General features: G+C 44.0%; 1 protein-coding gene across 2 annotated transcripts in view; it reads left to right on the forward strand.

The window, feature by feature from the left end:
- LOC308480088 (opsin-5-like) overlaps window positions 1–17758 on the forward strand; it is a 68472-nt gene that overhangs the window by 19679 nt on the left and 31035 nt on the right. Inside the window, exon 1 of one of the 2 annotated variants that reach the window (XM_081011401.1) lies at window positions 2095–2346. The exons of the other annotated variant lie outside the window; for it this stretch is intronic. Within the exon in view, the coding sequence (XP_080867527.1) occupies window positions 2311–2346 (36 nt within the window). The 5' untranslated portion in view covers window positions 2095–2310. Of the gene's footprint in view, window positions 1–2094; window positions 2347–17758 lie in introns of those variants that run through there. 2 annotated transcript variants of the gene reach the window in all.

Consider the following 17758-nt stretch of genomic DNA (forward strand, 5'->3'; position numbering starts at 1 on the left):
GATGTGTTGCTCTGGCTTTGTGGTATGACTGACACAGTCAAAGCACCCAATTCAGGCACCTCAGGGGATATGGTGGTCAGGCTGCTACCCAGAGTTCCTGTGCTACCTTCCCAAAATGGCAGTGCTGCAGTATATTATGAATCAGCAGCACCTACAGCGTTATTTATTCACCAGTTCTCTTACCCATCCGCTTCTTATGCCTATCAAGAGGGACGAAAGCTGAGTCCTGCTTGCAGCTTCTCTGGTTTGCAATCTGGCAAGCTTAATATGGGGGTTTCTTAGGTCAAGAGAGGATTGTGTCTATCCAAACTGCCCGTCCAATTTCTTTTTTTTTTTTAATTAAACTAGCATTTTTTTTTACATTGAAAATGCAAGTACTCAAAGGAAAACTAGCAAATAAGCAAACAATAATTACACAATTAAAAAAAAAGATACACCAGATGTATGAGTAAACTTCAAATGACAATGATTTATTTTATAATCCAGAATGTCAGTCAAACTCTTAACAGTTTCTGCACCCATGTGTGAGCCACATCCGGTACCAAGGGCAGAGGTTTTCAACCTTTGTGAGTCGATGGCTCCCTTGACCAACTGCATTATTTCTGCGGCACCCCTGTGGGGCTCAGGAGCCCAGTTATGCCCCCCCTTCCCTGCAGAGCTGGCAGCCTCTCACCCTTTTTTGAACACCCTCCTTTGTGGCGTGTTCCCTCAGCCTCCTCTCCTCTCCCCTCTCCTTAAGAGTCCTCTGGGCAGCGCATGTCCCTAAGCTGCCTCCCCCCACCCAAAAGAGAGGTGCCTTCTCACACTGCCCCGCAGGGGCCTGGGAAGCACCCCTTGGCCAGCCCCAGAGGCACCCTTCGCCTGGGGAGCTTGTAGCCAGAGCTGCTGCAACAAACAGCTGTGCAAGCCTTTGGGAGGCAGAGACGCAAGAGGGTATCAGAGGAGGGACGAAAGGGAAAAGGGACAGAGGCCAGTGTTTCCCATGGCACCAACATTCAAGGCACCCCAGGGTGCCACAGCACAGTGGTTGAAAACCACTGAGCTGGGGGAACCGAATACATGGCTTTTATAAGAGTGGACATGTGTTGTCTCTGCATCATTTTCCACAATTTGTTTCCCATGGTTTAGAGTAAGATAACCAATGCTGCAACAGAGGACACGGAGTCTTTGTAAACCTCATGCATCTGAATGGAACAGGCTTGCCAATGTTTGGTCTGGAAGGGTGCATTGGTGCTTTTAATAGCTGCGTCTTACTCATGAGAGCAGCAATAATTGCTATAGCCCTCGCTGCCAACACAACCATTAAAGAGACATGAACAGCCTTCTTTGGGTCTGCTGCTGCCAGGTTTTCCGCAAATGATGCTTACATCAGATTTTCCACTTCCCCACATGTTTAAGCCGAATAATAAAGTGACATTGATTAGAATGAATGCCAGGTTTCCCATCTCTCTCAACCCCCCCCCCTTCACTTGCTGCCACGCATAACAATGATTGAAGCGATATATTATGGATTAAAAGCTGTTTTTAGGGCCTTTCCAAATGGCAACAAGCTCCCTGGATTATTATTGTTTATTTTAGGCCTGGCCCTGATCCCATGTAGTCATGCACTACCCTGTCTGGTGTCTCCAAGAGATGGACAGGAACAACGACAGCCTTCCTACAGGAGGGCTATCTGCTCAGTGCTGTTGTGTTTTCTTATAATAGGAGAGAAGTGCTGTTCAGTACGGAAAGACTGTGCAGCCCTTGATGAAAGTTTTAGGAAAAGGAACCAGAGGAAAGAAAGACATGTGCTGTTTGGCCAAGGCATAAATGATTGGTTTGGGGGATCCATGGTGGAGTGGAAGAAACTCTTATATAACTTGTCAGCAAGAGGTATTTTCAGAACGTTCAGTTGGTCTTTATGGAAATTCTCTGTCAAGCAGCAGAAACCACTACAGACCTGGAGTTGTACTCAGCTACTGGGTAGATAACAGGCACGCAGGGATCAGCACCTTAAACACTTGGGCCCCACCCACCGTCACTGCCCAAGCTGCCCAAAGTTCCCACAATGCCCTGGAGTGTCACCACATCAGAAGCATTGTGGGAAATGGTGGCTGATATCTGCCCACACTTCTGCCCCTTGGGAAGTCTGCAGCTGGGGGCCCACCATTGGACACTTTGCTGAGGGCCCCCTCAAATTTTGAGCTGACCCTGACAAAGAGAAATGCAGCTTATCAGGGGACATAGCAAACATTGCCTTACGCTTTGATGGATCGTGACCCAGGCATCATTTATGGAAAACAAGCGCTCGATTGCAGAGGTGAAATCTGAATGAGTCAGAGGATTCCGCAGTGCACTTTGCCTGGTGTAGGTGTGAAAGCACGCAGCTCTCCTTGATTACTTAGCAAAAGCTAGAAACCAATATATGCAAATTCATGTGTCTGACGTGAGGTTTGATCATTTTCTTTGTGTGCAAACAACGTTTGTCACATGGGCAAAGCTCACGAAGAGATTTTTTTTTCAACTTCTGCTCTCTTTCAAAGGCTGTCAGTTTATTATATAAAAATTAATTATGCTGTGTTTACAATTGCTGAAGGAAGGCCAGGAATTTTCCTCCATTACTACCAAATGTCATTGAGTGGGCAGAGGGTATACTGGCTTCTAAATAATGAAAGTATGGATACAGGCACGCACACAAAATCCCACACATTTAGGAAAAGATTTGAGGGGAAGGAAATACCCCCTTTGTGGCATGAATATCTTCCACTGCATTCCAGGCAATTAAGACAAAGTGGTGGGGGTCAGGGGGCAGAGATCAGAGGGATGAGTTTCAGAGAAGCCTTGCAAATTAATAACATTCTCGAAATCAATACAGTTAAACCAACCAGTCCCAAAACGGATATATTCAAGCATAATGCAATGGGATGGATTATCACTAGCAAGTAACCTAATGCCAAAATAACTGCAGCTGAACAAACAAAACAGCAGCCATAAAACAGGGCAGTAAAAGAGGATATTAGCTACATGTATATTAACTGTAAAGTACCTATTACATGAAAAAGCAGGCAGGGGAGGGGGTTGAGTGGAATAAATGGCTGTTTGGGTAGTGGCTAATCCCATTGTCCCTCCTGGGTGGGATGCAGAGAGAGACCTGTGGTTTTCTGTTCTTTGCACATTTATAATGCCAGTTTATTAGTGTTGAGGATAATTACAAGTCTTGGCCACCAAAATGACAGATGCAGGCGAAGGTATCTGGAAGTGGTTGCATGCCGAACATGTACATGCCAAACTGTTGATTTGAATGCTGAACTGCAGCTGTTTGTGTTTCATTATTTATCGTGTTTGTACCCTTCCTGACCTGCAAAGATTTCAAGGAAACAGACATAGCTTATCCCACTTTATCCTTGCAGCGAGCCTATGAAGTCAGCTGGGCTGAGAAATTATGAGATGCCCACCGTTGCTGTGAGCACTTGGTGGTTAGGCAGAGATCTGAATCGAAATTTCTCTGGAAAGTAGATTTCTTCTGGTCCCCGACACAGCATATCAATTCTTACCAAGCCATGAGTCATATTATGCATCTTACGCATGTGTGAGTAATGCATAGTTGTGCGTGTGTTTGTAAGTCCTGCTTCGTTCAACTGGATTTACTCTCAAGTAAAACAACAACAGAGTCTTGTGTTTTTTCTTTTGCATAGAGACTGTCCCATTTCTCCTATACAGAAAGGTATTGCTGGCAGATGATGGCATATATCACTTTGGAAGATGGCGAATGAAACCCCAGATGTTCTGGATGACATAGCGTCACCCATAGTATCATGACATTGATGTCCTGTAATAGTATTGTCATAAAAGATAGATGTGTGTCTCTGTGTGGTACATATGTTTGTCTGTCTGTCTCCCTTTCTGTCTCCCTGTCTTCTCCCTTGGACCAGTGCAATGCACTCTACGTGGGGCTACCTTTGAAGGTGACCCGGAAACCACAACTAATCCAGAATGCAGCAGCTAGACTGGTGACTGGGGGCAGTCGCTGAGACCATATAACACTGGTCCTGAAAGACCTACATTGGCTCCTAGTACGTTTCCAAGCACAATTCAAAGTGTTGGTGTTGACCTTTAAAGCCCTAAACAGCCTCGGCCCAGTATACCTGAAGGAGCGTCTCCACCCCCATCATTCTGCCCAGACACTGAGGTCCAGAGCTGAGGGCCTTCTGGTGGTTCCCTCACTGCGAGAAGCTAAGCTACAGGGAACCAGGCAGAGGGCCTTCTCGGTAGTGGCATCTGCCCTGTGGAACGCCCTCCCACCAGATGTCAAAGAGATAAACAACTACCTAACATTTAGAAGACATCAGGGAAGTTTTTTAATGTGTGACATTTTAATGTATTTTCAATCTTTGTTGGAAGCCTCCCAGAGTGGCTGGGGAAACTCAGCCAGATGGGCAGGGTACAAATAATAAATTACTATTACTATTACTATTACTGTTACTGTTACTGTTACTACTGACCTGCACAGGAGGACACTTTATGCACCCAGAGTCACTACGCTAGCATTTGTTTGTTTGTTTCATTTATATCCCACCTCTCCTCCCAGGAGCTCAAAGTGGCACAAACAGATCCCCCCTTTCCAATTTTATTCCTCAAAACAACCCTGTGAGGTAGATTAGGCTGAGAGATTAGGCTCATGAAATTTGCAGATGGCACTAAACTGGGAGGGGTAGCCTTGAATCAGGATTCAAGATGACCTGCACAGATTGGAGAACTGGGCCAAAACGAACAAAATGAATTTGAACAGGGTCAAATTTGCAAGGTTCTGCCCTTGGGAAGGAAGAACCAGCTACACAAATATAAGATGGGGGGCACCTGACTTGCCAGTAGTACACGTGAAAAGGATCTAGGAGTTTTGGTGGACCACAAGCTGAACATGAGTCAACAGTGTGATGCAGCAGTAAAAAACAACAACAAATGCTATTCTAGGCTGCATCAACAGAAGCATAGTGTCCAGATCAAGGGAAATCATAGTCCTACTTTATTCTGCTTTGGTCAGACCACACCTGGAATGCTGTGTCCAGTTCTGGGTGCTATAAGTTAAGAATGATATTGACAAGCTGGAATGTGTGCAGAGGAGGGCAGCCAAGATTATCAAGGGTCTGGAAACCAAGCCTACAAGGAACAGTTGAGATACTTGGGTATGTTTAGCCTGAGAAAGAGAAGTCTGAGGGGAGATATGATAGCCATCTTCAAATATCTGAAGGGCTGTCACATGGAAGATGGAACAAGCTTGTTTTCTCCTTCTCTGGAGGGTAGGACCCAAACCAATGGCTTCATGTTACAAGAAAGGATATTCCAACTAAACATGCGGGGGGAAACTTTCTGACAGTAAGAGCTTTTTTGACAGCAGAACAGACTCCCTCAAGAGGTGGTTGGGCAAGGTAGGCACATGGAGGTAAGTTGCAGGAAGAGACCTTGTTGATTAGCTTAAAATATATGATCCAGCAAAGTTCCCATTCTGTTCCCATTCTGGGGGGAAATGTAGCTCCTAATTTGACTTGGATGAATGGATGATATCAAGTATCTGCAAGCCATTGTACCTTTCAGACGTTGACTCCAACTCCCTTACAGTCCCAGCCGGCATGGGCAATAGTCAGGGTCGTTGGCAGTTGGAGCTTCATCTGAAGGGCACATGGCGAGTCCCGCTGATCTATCCTTTGAAGGCAGGATCTGCGTGGCAGTGTTCTGTTTGCTTTTATTTGTTTTGTACAATGTGTGTTAATCGAAAGAGGCAGCTCCTCCCTTGCTTCTCATAAGGGGCAATGCTATTTTCCAAACTGAATGACAGCAAGCCCTCTGGAAAAATCAATGCAGCTTAAGGTTGGAGCAGCAAGAGGTCATGATGTAGCAAGAAAACAAATCAGTGTCATAAGATCCCTTTCTTTTTTTTAAAAAAAATTGCTAATAAAGATTTGCTGGGTTACTTTGCTCTTTCGTGAACATGTTACCTGAAAATACAGTGGAGACATTCCTGCCTGTCCACTTTTTCACTTCCAGCTCCACTAGCACAATGCCCCAAATCTAAAAACTGGCAGTGAATGTTCAGCAAAGGGCCATATTTCATTGGTTGTGCACATGCGTTGAATACCAAAGATTCCAGGTTCAATCCTTGGCGTCTCCACATAGGGCTGGGAAGGACTCTGGTCCTAAGTTTTGGAGAGCTGCTGCCTTTCAGTGCAGAGAAGGCTGAACTAGGTAGATCAACACTCTCAGTCAGCAGGAAACAGTTTCCTGTGTTCCATTATCATCATCTCAAACCTTTTCAGTTTGGGTTCAGGCCAAGTTACAGGACTGAGTCAGCCTTGGTCCCCTCTACTGTCCCTCCTCCTTCAAGAGAAGGAGGGGACGACGACTATGCAACCCTGTTGATCTTTTGATACCCTGGGATCCTTCTGAGCCGATTTAGCGGGATGAGTCTTGGAGGCCCTGTTTTGCAGTGGTTCAAATCCTATTTCCAGGGTCAGTTTCAGAGATGGGGTGATTGTCTTTTGGCCCCCTGGTCATTGTGCTATGGGGGTGCCACAAAGCATCAGCTTGTCCCCAATGCTATTTAGCATCTAAAGTGGTACCTTGGTTCCCGAACGGCTTGGCTCCCGAACATTGCAAACCCACTCTGTGGGTGGGTAATTTCCAAGTCTAGATAATTGTTCAGGTCCCTGCTTTAGATGGGGTCATGCTCCCCTTGAAAGAGCAGTTTTGTAGTTGGGGAGGGGGTGCTCTAGGATCCATCTTTGTCACTAGAGGTTCAAGTGACCAGAGTAGCTAGGAGTGTCTTCTACCAGCTTCAGCTGGCAAGAGACAGCTGTGACCATTTCTAGACTGGGATAGCCTGACCACTGTCAACAATGTGCTGGTAACCTCCAGGCTAGACTAGTGCAATGAGCTCTCTGTGGGGCTGGCCTTGAGAGTTGGTGCAAAATGCAACAGCTCAAGGACACACTGGGGCAAGATATTGCCAACACACTTTCCCACTGTTGAAAGAATTGCACTGGCTGCCAATTAAGTTCAGTTTAAGGTGCTGGTTTTGGTGCATAAAGCCCTGCATGGCTTGGGGCCAGGATACCTGAAAGAGCATCTCACCCCTTATATACCCATTCTTGACATTGTAGCAATGGGGCCTTTAGTGTTGAGACACCTGCCCGTTGGAATGCCCTCTCTTTGAATATTAGACAGCTGCCATCTCTGTTGTCTTCTTGGTACCTGCAGATGACCTTCCTCTTCCAACAAGTCTTCTAAGTTGATATATTTCCCATCTGTATTGGGGAATACAGATTTAAATGTTTTAAATTCTTTTTTTAATTGCCTTATACTTGCTGCTTGCCACCCTTGGCTCCTTTGGGAGGAAGGGTGGGGTATAAGTTTAATGTAATAAAATCATCATCATATATAGCTCAGTCGGTAGAGCATGAGACTCTTAATTTCAGGATTGTGGGTTCAAGCCCCATGTTGGGCAAAGGATTCTTGCATTCCAGGGGGTTGGACGAGATGACCCTTGGCGTTCATTCCAACTCTATAATTCTATGATTCTATCATCATCATCATCATCCTATTGTAACTGACAAGTACTATATCAGGATGCCACTGAGATAACATGGGAACAGTTGGTGCACCGCTGCAGCTCTACACATATAGCATTTATACAGAGAGTTCAACCCATCTCTCATACACTGTCACAAGCTTTTATTGCACAGAGACCACTGCAAAGCTCACATCCTCCAGTCATACCACAAACAGATAATTTACAAAATAAAGTGTGCATGGACAGCATACATAAAAATCCATCATAAACAAAATCCATATTTTACTCCACATCAAACTTAGCTCAGCTAGAAGTGTTAACAAAATGATTAAATTCCATTAAAATCATTATCAGAATAAATTAAAGAGCATTATTTCCCAACAGCTGCATCACACTGTTGATTCATGTTAAGCTTGTGGTCTACTAAGACCCCTAGATCCTTTTCACATGTACTGTAAGTAGACTTACTGATGGAGAGAACAGGGGGCATGGAGAGTGTTGGGTCTCCGAAAACTTGAAGCTGACTGGGGGGGGGGGGGGTTGATGCCAACTCAAAACCTCAGTGCTTACCAGAGTCTTGAGTGGCTTATAACCATTTTATGCTCGTGGTACCTGTTGATGGTAAAGTTATATAATTCTACCTTGCCATTCATTGTTTTAAATCTTCCTTGATTCGGGCGTTTCTTATTGTTTTACATTATGCAGCCTCATAGTCTTGGGAAGTCTAAGAAACCAAAAAAATCTGCAGAGTTTTAAAATCAGTGCAGTTTTTAAAGGTACAGTCTGACATCTTGATTCAAAATGACAGCCAGTTGTATCCAAACAAACACAGAAACCTGCTTCTTGGTCTCAGGAACCAACCATCCCGCAAAAATTTCTTATGTTATCTTAGGAGTGTACGAATGCATAAAAAACAAACAACTTTCCAAAATATAGTAGAAGTTGGCTTGGAGACCCTAATTGGGTCAACATTATAGCCATATAAATGGTTCAAATAAATAAAGAGATATCCTGATTTATCCAACATGGTAGGAATTTCATTTCCAGTTTGGTATCATTGATCTTCATGTTTTTGCATATACCATAGACTCTCTCCTGTTAATCAAGAGGAAATCATGAACATTGATTTATGGTTGGATTTTGCCCTAAATTTGCAAACCTGATTTGAGTTCAAAATTGGCATCATCTTTGCAAATTTCCTAGTTCAAAATCTACAAAAAAAATTCTTAGCATTCTTCAGATTATAGACTCCTTTTCTATCCCCAGACACAGAGTCTCCCAACAGGCTCCAGTTGGCTCTCAAGATGGCTTGAAGGACAGCTAAGGCAACAAAACTATAAATATTCCTTGCTTCAGAGGCGAAAGTCTGGCCAACGTGTCATTGCACAGCCAAGTAGCTGGTCAGGCTAATCAGTTCAAGAGTGTATGGGGTCCAGTTTCACAGGGAACTTAAAATCTATTGGCAGGGTGTATTGGCAGTTTAGCACCAATTAGCACGTTAAAATACACTTACTCTCTAAGCCAATTTACTTGCCACTTGAAGTAATTAGCTCCATCTGTCTGACTAGAGTGTTGGATGTGAGCATGGCTGTAAAAAAGAAGAAGAGAGAAAATCAAGATAACAATTTGTGGTTGCTCCATTTGTGAGAGCCAATGTCATCAGCACTTCATGAAAAGAAACACTTCAGGAAATTCTCTAGGTAGTCTAGCATCTATTACAAGTTCCATCAAAGTGTATAATTAGTAGCATGGCCTAGAGAGCTAAATGCAGCCCTGGGAATCAGGAATTTGTCAGGTTTAATCCCAACCTGACATTCAGTTCCCTGGCCTGAAGATTCCCCCGGTGCCTTTTTTGCCTAAAATTAGGGACAGGTTTTCCGTTTTTCTGCAAAGAAATGAAGAATGAATGTTCGCCTAGCCTTCTATCAAAGCTAAACCCCTCTTAACTTCAGTGATGTCAGAATGAATCCTGAGACATTACCACACTTTCAGCTTAAGGCCGAGACAGGGGAGATCCATGATTGATCTTTTGTCTTGGCTTTAAAAAAAAGAAAGAAATGCAGCCTCCGGGGATTGCTGAATTAATTGGAGTAGCTGTGTGTGTGTGTGTGTGTGTGTGTGTGTGTGTGTGGTTCAACCCTTTCTCTTATGGGCCACTTTTACAGTCAAAGGGTTGCATCCAAAAGTAGTCCTATTCAAAGCAGGCCCATGAAAATTTATGAGCATGACTAATTTAGGTCCATTAATCTCTGCAGGGCAAATATCAGCGCTTGAGGAAGGATCAGCTTTGAATGTGAAAAGGCATGGGGGAAAGTTGGACACCCATTTCCCCCCTCTGTCTCTGCTGTAAACAAATTGGCAGCCCTGCAGCGGCTGCATTTAAGGCTCTTTTTAAGTGAGGAAATCAGTAACAGATATCCTTCATAGCGTGGTTTTGGGGCATAAAATTTCAGCTGCCCTGCTCAGGTTTTTCAGAAATCTTAGCTTTCTGCTCTTTGGTTTCAGAAACTGAATGCCTTAATAGCTCAGTCGCAGGGCATAGTGTGGTGGGCTGCTGCTGAGGCGATCATCCTGGGTGCATTGTTGGGGGGGTCGTGAACCAGTCTTGCGGTGCTTTGTGAGGCTGGGATCAGATCAGACTCCAGCCTCACAAAGCAGCTCAGGGAGGGTGGCATGAAAAGGATGCCTTGTCTGGCAACTAAAGAAGAAAAGGGAAAATAGAATTATCAATAAAATTAAAATTGAAGACAAATGGATTCAAGAACCGAAGGAAATTAGTAAAAACTTGACTAGTTTTTTTCAGAAATCTATATAAAGAAGGTCTAGAGAATCTAGAAAAATTATTTGGGCAAAAATAAACTACCAATAATACCTAAGGAAAAAATTGAAATTTTGAACTCGCCATTAACAGCTATGGAGGTGCAACAAGCTATACAAAGATCAAAACTAGGAAAGACACCAGGCCCAGATGGTCTCCCAGCTAATTACTATAAAAAGTTAGAACAATCACTATTTCTTCCCCTGAAAGACCTAATGAATAATATTCTGACAAATGGAAAGCTACCGAAAACCTGGAAGGACAGCTTTATTACTCTTAGCCACAAACAGGGAACAGATGCCTCAGTTTTGAGGGGCTGGGATCGAAGGGTACATGGCATCCTTCTCATGCCACCCTCCCTGAGCCACTTTGCGAGGCTGGGATCTGATCTGATCCTAGTCTCCCAAAGCACCCCAGGGCCCTGTGCTGCTTTGCAAGACTGGGATCATTCCAGCCTATGATTGCAAGCGGCAGGCCAATGTGATATTTGAATGGTTGACTCATGGGCAATGGTGAACAGGGACTTTGAGCCTGTGCTTCCTCCACGTATGATGGATTCATATAGAACCAGAGACTTGTAAAATTGGAAGGGACTCCAAGGGCCACCTGGCATGACCGTAGCTGTCACCTTACAGATTTGAAAATAAGGGACCAGGAGCCTCGAAAATAAGGGATCAGCAGCCAAAATAAGGGATCAACAATTACTTTGATAAAATACATATTTTGTTGCGTGCAAATGGCTTTAGATACCTATTAGGTCCATAAATTACCATATAGCATATATTCAACACAAAAAAAGCAACAATTTGTTGTTGACAAAGGACATAGAAAGGGCCCCATTACCTTCAGTAACTTATTTAAGGGACATCATCAATAAGCGGGACATGGTGCTGGGATAAGGGACTATCCCGCCAAATAAGGGACGCTTGACAGTTATGGGCATGACCCCACTGGATCACTGGATCACTGAGATCATTGCTGTTCTTTACCTGATGCAGGTTCCCCTTCTCCACAGTGAAATTGGGAACTCTGCAAGGTTAATGATGCCCACGCCAAGGGTGACGCTAACAAACAGAGGTGCTTGCAAAGAGCTCCTGTACTATGGAGACATTTTCAGCTCTGACCTATGTGCCGTGCCGGCTGTTGTTATTATACAGCACTCACGGGTGACTCTTTTTAAACCAGAGATTCACCTCCTGCACAAGTGTTCAGGAAACACACAGGAGCAAAGTGGGCATTAAGTATAGCAGTTGCAAGCTAGCAAACAGCCGTTAAGATGTACTGTGAAGTCACCAACCCACCCTCCCCACTCTGTGATCTTCCGCTTCTTCTAAAGCAAGCAAAATATTTTCCCCCACTTACTTGTTATCAGCAGAGGGAAGGAGTACTTTGAAGAAGGGGGAAAAAACACTCGGCACGTTCCACTCTATTACCCCCTATTAACTTTCTAAACACCCTGGAACCTTTGCATGAAATACCAGGAAAACTAATTAGGGCAATAAAGCATGATGATTTTTGTCAGGCACACTCTGAGAAAGTGAACATAACTTTTCCAACTTCCACTTTATTGTTTTTTATGCGCACACATTAGCGAGTGAGTTCCTTGCCATCCTCTCTGCCAGACTCCATAATGAGAAATTGCTTTGCAGTCAAAAACAGAAGTGCAAGGCTTGAAGACAAAAGGGAGGCAGAAGGAAAAAGGGCGAGTGACTGAAATGCAATGTGAATGAATGAATGAATGAATGAATGAATGAATAAAATTGCCTTACCCAGAGTCAGACCGTTGGTCCATTGAGCTTGGTATTGCCTACACTGATGGGCAGCACCTCTCTAAGGCAGCCTTCCCTAACCTGATGATAGTCTCATATTATTCTGGGCTACAATTCTCATCATCCCTGTCCATTGGCTGCACTGATGAGAACTGCAGTCTGCAATACATGGATAATACTTTTGGTTACCGGCAGGGATCCTTCCAGGGCTGGATTAAGATCTTCACAGGCCCTAAGCACTTAAAATGCTCCCATATAGATCTGTTTCAAAACATAAACATAATAAACTGCAGTTTTTTATTTTTCAAAACACAACCTACAGTAAGATGGAAAATAATGTTTATTTTTGGTATCCAGTAATGCCAGTTTATTCCTTTTCCAGTTGTTTGACCAAAAGGCTGCTGTTTCATTCTGAGTTGTCATTTTATTTAACTTTTGTTTGTTTTCCCTACACCACCTTGTTGTTGTTATTCATGGAATATAGAAATACGTCACTAAATCAAAGCAACAGAGTGGGTTGTGCTAGGCTATGTGGACTAATGCTCTCTGATACCAAATGAAGCACCTTCAATATCCTTACATACGTAGTGGCCTCATACGGCATCAGACTCCAACTCCCAGCATCTCTCACTATTGGCCATGCTGCCTGGGGCTGATGGGAGTTTTAGTCCAAAAGTGCCTGGTGAGTCATTAAGGCATTGGGCAGAATATAGGGGCAGGTTGAAGGCAAATGAATTAAGGTCATGTTGAAACAAAGGCAGTTTATATTCTGCACATCCGCCACAGGGCCCTTGAGAGAAATGCCACAGTCACAATTAACTTGCTCCATTGTAATGGGAATTCTCACTGTAACTGTGTCAGGGCCTTCAAGCACAGGTAGGTTTTCTTCCTCTCTTTTATTGAAATAAACTTACCCCACCTTTCTGCAACAAAGGAACGCAAGGCAGCTGGTGACATTCCGTAAAAGCAGCAGAAAGCTGCAAAATACAACACAATAACATTATAATTCAGTGCTTCTCCATGCACACAACCTTTCAGTCCTGCATATAGAAAATTAGACGCCTTCCTTAAGGGCTCACATATAGAAGACTCACATATAGAAGACTCAAGGTAGGATGCAACTAATACATCCATTCCTGCTTGCACAGCAGTACTTCCCCCACCCTTCCTCCTCCTCTCCCCCTCCTCTCCCCCAGCCTTCCAGAGCAGATTTGGTGATGGTAGGGGAGGCGTGCGAGGGGAGGAGAAGAGGGAAAGTCCCACTGCACAAGTGTAAATCCTTGCACGGATGTTGCTTGCAGACTATCTTCCTACATGCTTTTCTGATTTTGGAGTTTGGGATGGAAATGGAAATTGGAATGTACTGTTGCAGAGATGGGTCTCTTTTGTTTTGTACTGGAATAATAACTTTAAGTGTTCTCAATCAGAGAAACATCTGCTGTTCGATTCTGCTCCATTGGTTTGTTTCGGCCATTGGCGATAACAGGACATACGTTTTCTGCTTGGTAGTTTCCTGTTTATTTGTTTTATCCTCATCATCAGCAAAACAGCATTATTACATGCATCATCTACACTTAGATGTCAGGGATAAGGGTTTGTTCCAATCCTTCCTCAATATACACATTTTTTCTCTCTGAAGACTTTGGCACAACCCTTCCAATTCCAGCGTTCTACTATAACTAAGTGCAAAAGAAGACACTTTTTTTTTCTAGGAAAAGAGGTGCCAGAACTCACCATAAGCCAATGTGGTGTAGTGGTTAAGAGCGGTAGACTCGTAATCTGGTGAACCGGGTTCGATTCCCCGCTCCTCCACATGCAGCTGCTGGGTGACCTTGGGCTAGTCACACTTCTCTGAAGTCTCTCAGCCCCACTCACCTCACAGAGTGTTTGTTGTGGGGGAGGAAGGGAAAGGAGGATGTTAGCCGCTTTGAGACTCCTTCCGGTAGTGATAAAGAGGGATATCAAATCCAAACTCTCCTCCTCCTCCTCCTCCTCCTCCTCCTCCTCCTTCTTCTTCTTCTTCTTCATAAACTCCTCCCTTGTTCTCTTATAATGGCAATGGCACCCACCTGAGAGGTGCCGGAACTGAGTTCTGGTGAGTTCTGACTAAATAAAAAGCCCTGTACACAACATTCACACGATTTAGCATTTACCATGGTCTCCGCTGTGCCTCATTTACAAAAGGAAACACAAACCCTGGCTAAGAGCCTGGAGCCCCTGAAATCTTGCACCAGTCAGAAATTGGGGCAGCATGCAACAGTACAGAACTGTGTAAATTAGGGGATTTTTTTTTAAAAAAAAACATAATTCCAAACTGATGTGGAAATGTGCAGAACTTAACTTAAGACTGGGAAAGTGAGCAACTGAACTTCCCAGGTTCATCCATCCCTAGAGACAGGGGGAATAGAAAAGTATTACACTAAAAGGGAAATTATAAAATTATCCCTATCCGAACTCGCTGCATGTAGAGTGCTGACCAGCACTAGGTTATATCCTTCCAATTAAGGATAGCTTCCATAATTGTTATTATTTGTTGATGGTTTTGTAATGTTGGAGGATGTGCATGGGTAGAACCTAAGGATTACCTTGTTAAGTTGTTTTTTCTGAGTAAAGCTCATTTTGTCTCGGTTCTAAGGAAGCCAACTAAGATTAGTTCACATCTTTCAGTTTAATGAAAGCAAACCAATGGAAAGCCCTTCGATAAGCTGTTTGCTCCAGGTTGGAGGAAGCAAAAACAGAGTGAGAGCCCTCACATCTCCATTCTCTTGAGCCTTGGATTACATTTTACAGTAAACCTTTCCTCCACTGGACTTGGTGCAACACTTCTGTGTCACAGATGTGATGTAGCACCCTGCTTGTGGTTAACGCTTAGCTGGAATGAAATATTCAACGCAGCAATAGAGAAATTAAAATAATAATTTATTTGTCAGACAAATAAATGATAGGCACAGTGGTACATGGTTACCAAAGCTCTGCCTCCCCTTCCAGCCCTGATGGCCAGCACTTATATTTCCTCAGCCCAGCCCCCTTGCTCCTCCTTTGGCTGCCTCTGTCCAATCAGCCTGGTTGAAATTCCTATTGGCTGTTTGCTAGAACCAATCATAAAAGATACACCCATTTCCTATTACCTTTTATGGGAGACAAAGAGCTATATTTCCTTCTATCAATAAATGGCAGACAAGTAGCCATATATCTTACATTTGCCTCGACAAGGCACCTTAATTACCAGATCACCTTTTGCCCCTGTTGCCCCTGCATTCCAAAACAAATGGCTAAAACAAATGGCTCATGGTATTAAATTCTATCTAAACAGAGATCTTGGGTTCACATTCTCACACACCATCAATGAAATAAGAATCTAACATAAGAATCTAACATTTCTTACTTTCTAAATCTTTGCATAATTACATTAAGCCAACAAATCTCATACATAACATAGATAGCTTTTTAGAAGAAAAGGCCTTAGCAAAGTAAAAAGGAACTCAGTAAAAACAGCTTCAAAAGAAGCCTCTTCAGTTTACACCCCCCTTTCCCAGCCAGCTGCTTTTCCCATTAGCTCTTCCCAAAATTTATTGCCCTTTAACTCTCTCAGTATACCTTAAACCTTAGGAAAATATGACTAGAGTCTGATGGGATGCACATGGTACTATTTTCTGTTAAACAATAAATCTTACTATTTACCAACTCTTAATTAGTGTTTTTTGCAGCTTGATTGTATTCTGTAATATGTAGGGTCAGTGTAACATTTGCTCCCAGCCTGTAATTCCCTTTTACAACTTTGAGAAACTTGTCTCCTGCTACTGCTATAAATCGGGGGGGGGGGGGGGCTTGTTCAGGAGAGCAGGAAGATAAACAACTGCCAAAGTACTTAGCCAGCTGGTTTCTGCCTGGCATGAAACATACAAACATTTGCAAATATATCTTTAAGCTCATTTTAAAATACAGGCCTTGATCAGATGCCTCAGTGAAACCTTACAGAGCCAAAAACTGTCCTGTTCTGTCAAAACCAAAGTTATATCACAAAGGCCTCCTTTCCCTCCCCCCATTCAGTTAAGAGATTTGGGCAGCTCAATTCTGTGCAAGTCAACTCCGAAACAAATGCCAGAGTGTTCAACTGGGCTTTAAAAGCAGATCTTTGCCGGATCAGACTAAAAGTCCATCTGCAACAGTAGCCAACCAAATGCTCTGGAAACTTGCAGATAGGGCAGAGAAGCAGCAGCCTCACATTCTTTCCCTGGGTCTACAGCTGCTCTTTGTCCACTGGTCCCTTGCCTCAAAAAACGAGGCCACTTGGAGTCATGCCTCCCCAGCTGATCTCAGTAGCCAAGCAGATACATACGGGATCCATCCACTACTGAAAGGCCTATTCCCTTGTTGTCACTCATTGAACCTCAGAAGACACTTGAAGAAAGACCTCAGAAGATGTCCTTAATATCTGGACAGGTTCATGGGGCAGTAGGTGCTCCTTTGGATCAGGGATGGGAAATCTGTGGCCTGCAGATGTCGTTGGGCTCCAACTCCCATCAGCCCCAGCCAGCATAGCCAAAGGTATAGGACAGGGGTCAGCAAACTTACCATGCCTTGGGCCGGTGTCTCCAGCGCCAATCGCATGGCGGTGGAGCTTGTATGCATGCGCACACACTATTTCTGGCGCACTTCCGGGTAGGAGGAACACCGGAAATAGCTTGTGTGCATGTGCACGGGCCTCCTGTGACCAGGATGTGCACCGGAAATAACGCTTGCGCATGTGCAAATAATGCTTGCACATGCGCACAAGCTATTTCTGGTGCTCCTCCAACCCGGAAGTGGGCTGCTGCACAGCGCAGCACCGGTAAGAGTGGGTGGCGGCAGCAGCGGGTGGCGGGGGTTGCCGCAGGCTGGATAAATGAGTCCCTTGGGCCTTATCCAGCCTGCGGGCCTTAGTTTGGGGACCCCTGGTATAGGAGCTGCAGTTAGACAACATCTGGAGGACCACAGATTCTCCACCCCCACTTTGCATGCCCAGGTTCCAAACTGTAAATGTTCTTTCATATATGTAATCAGTCCCTGCTCTTCCTTCTCCACCTCCTTATTACTATTTACTCACCCTCCACTCTAAGGTTCCAGACAGTGCTTTTTTTTTTTTTTTTTTTTGAAAATGGGTGCCAGTACTCATCATGAAGTTGTTACAGTAAGTGCAACACTTTTTAACAACAACAAAAGATGTGCTGGTATACAGTCAAGCCTTGTTTCCTGAACAGCTTAGTTGCTGAACAAATCGGCTCCTGAACACTTCAAACTCAGAAGTAAGGGTTCTGGTTTGCAAACATTTTTCGGAAGCTGAAAGTCCGACGCGGCTTCCGCTTGAGTGCAGAAAACTCCTGCAGCCAATCAGAAGCTGTGCCTTGGTTTTTGAACATTTCCGGGAGTCGAATGGACTCCCGGAACGGATTAAGTTCAAGAACCAAGGTACCACTGTACTGCGTACCCTTGAGTACCCCCTGAAAAAAATGTACTGGTCCCAGGGCAAGTTACAACAATTAAAACACAATGTTAAAAACAATTTAAAACAGCTTGCAATCACATAAGTTAGGTCCTACAGATATATATCGCAGGTGTCAAAAGCAAGAGTAGCCAGGGGGAAATGGC

Source organism: Podarcis pityusensis (genome assembly GCF_964106645.2).
Source record: "Podarcis pityusensis genome assembly, chromosome: 6".
NCBI lineage: Eukaryota > Metazoa > Chordata > Lepidosauria > Squamata > Lacertidae > Podarcis > Podarcis pityusensis.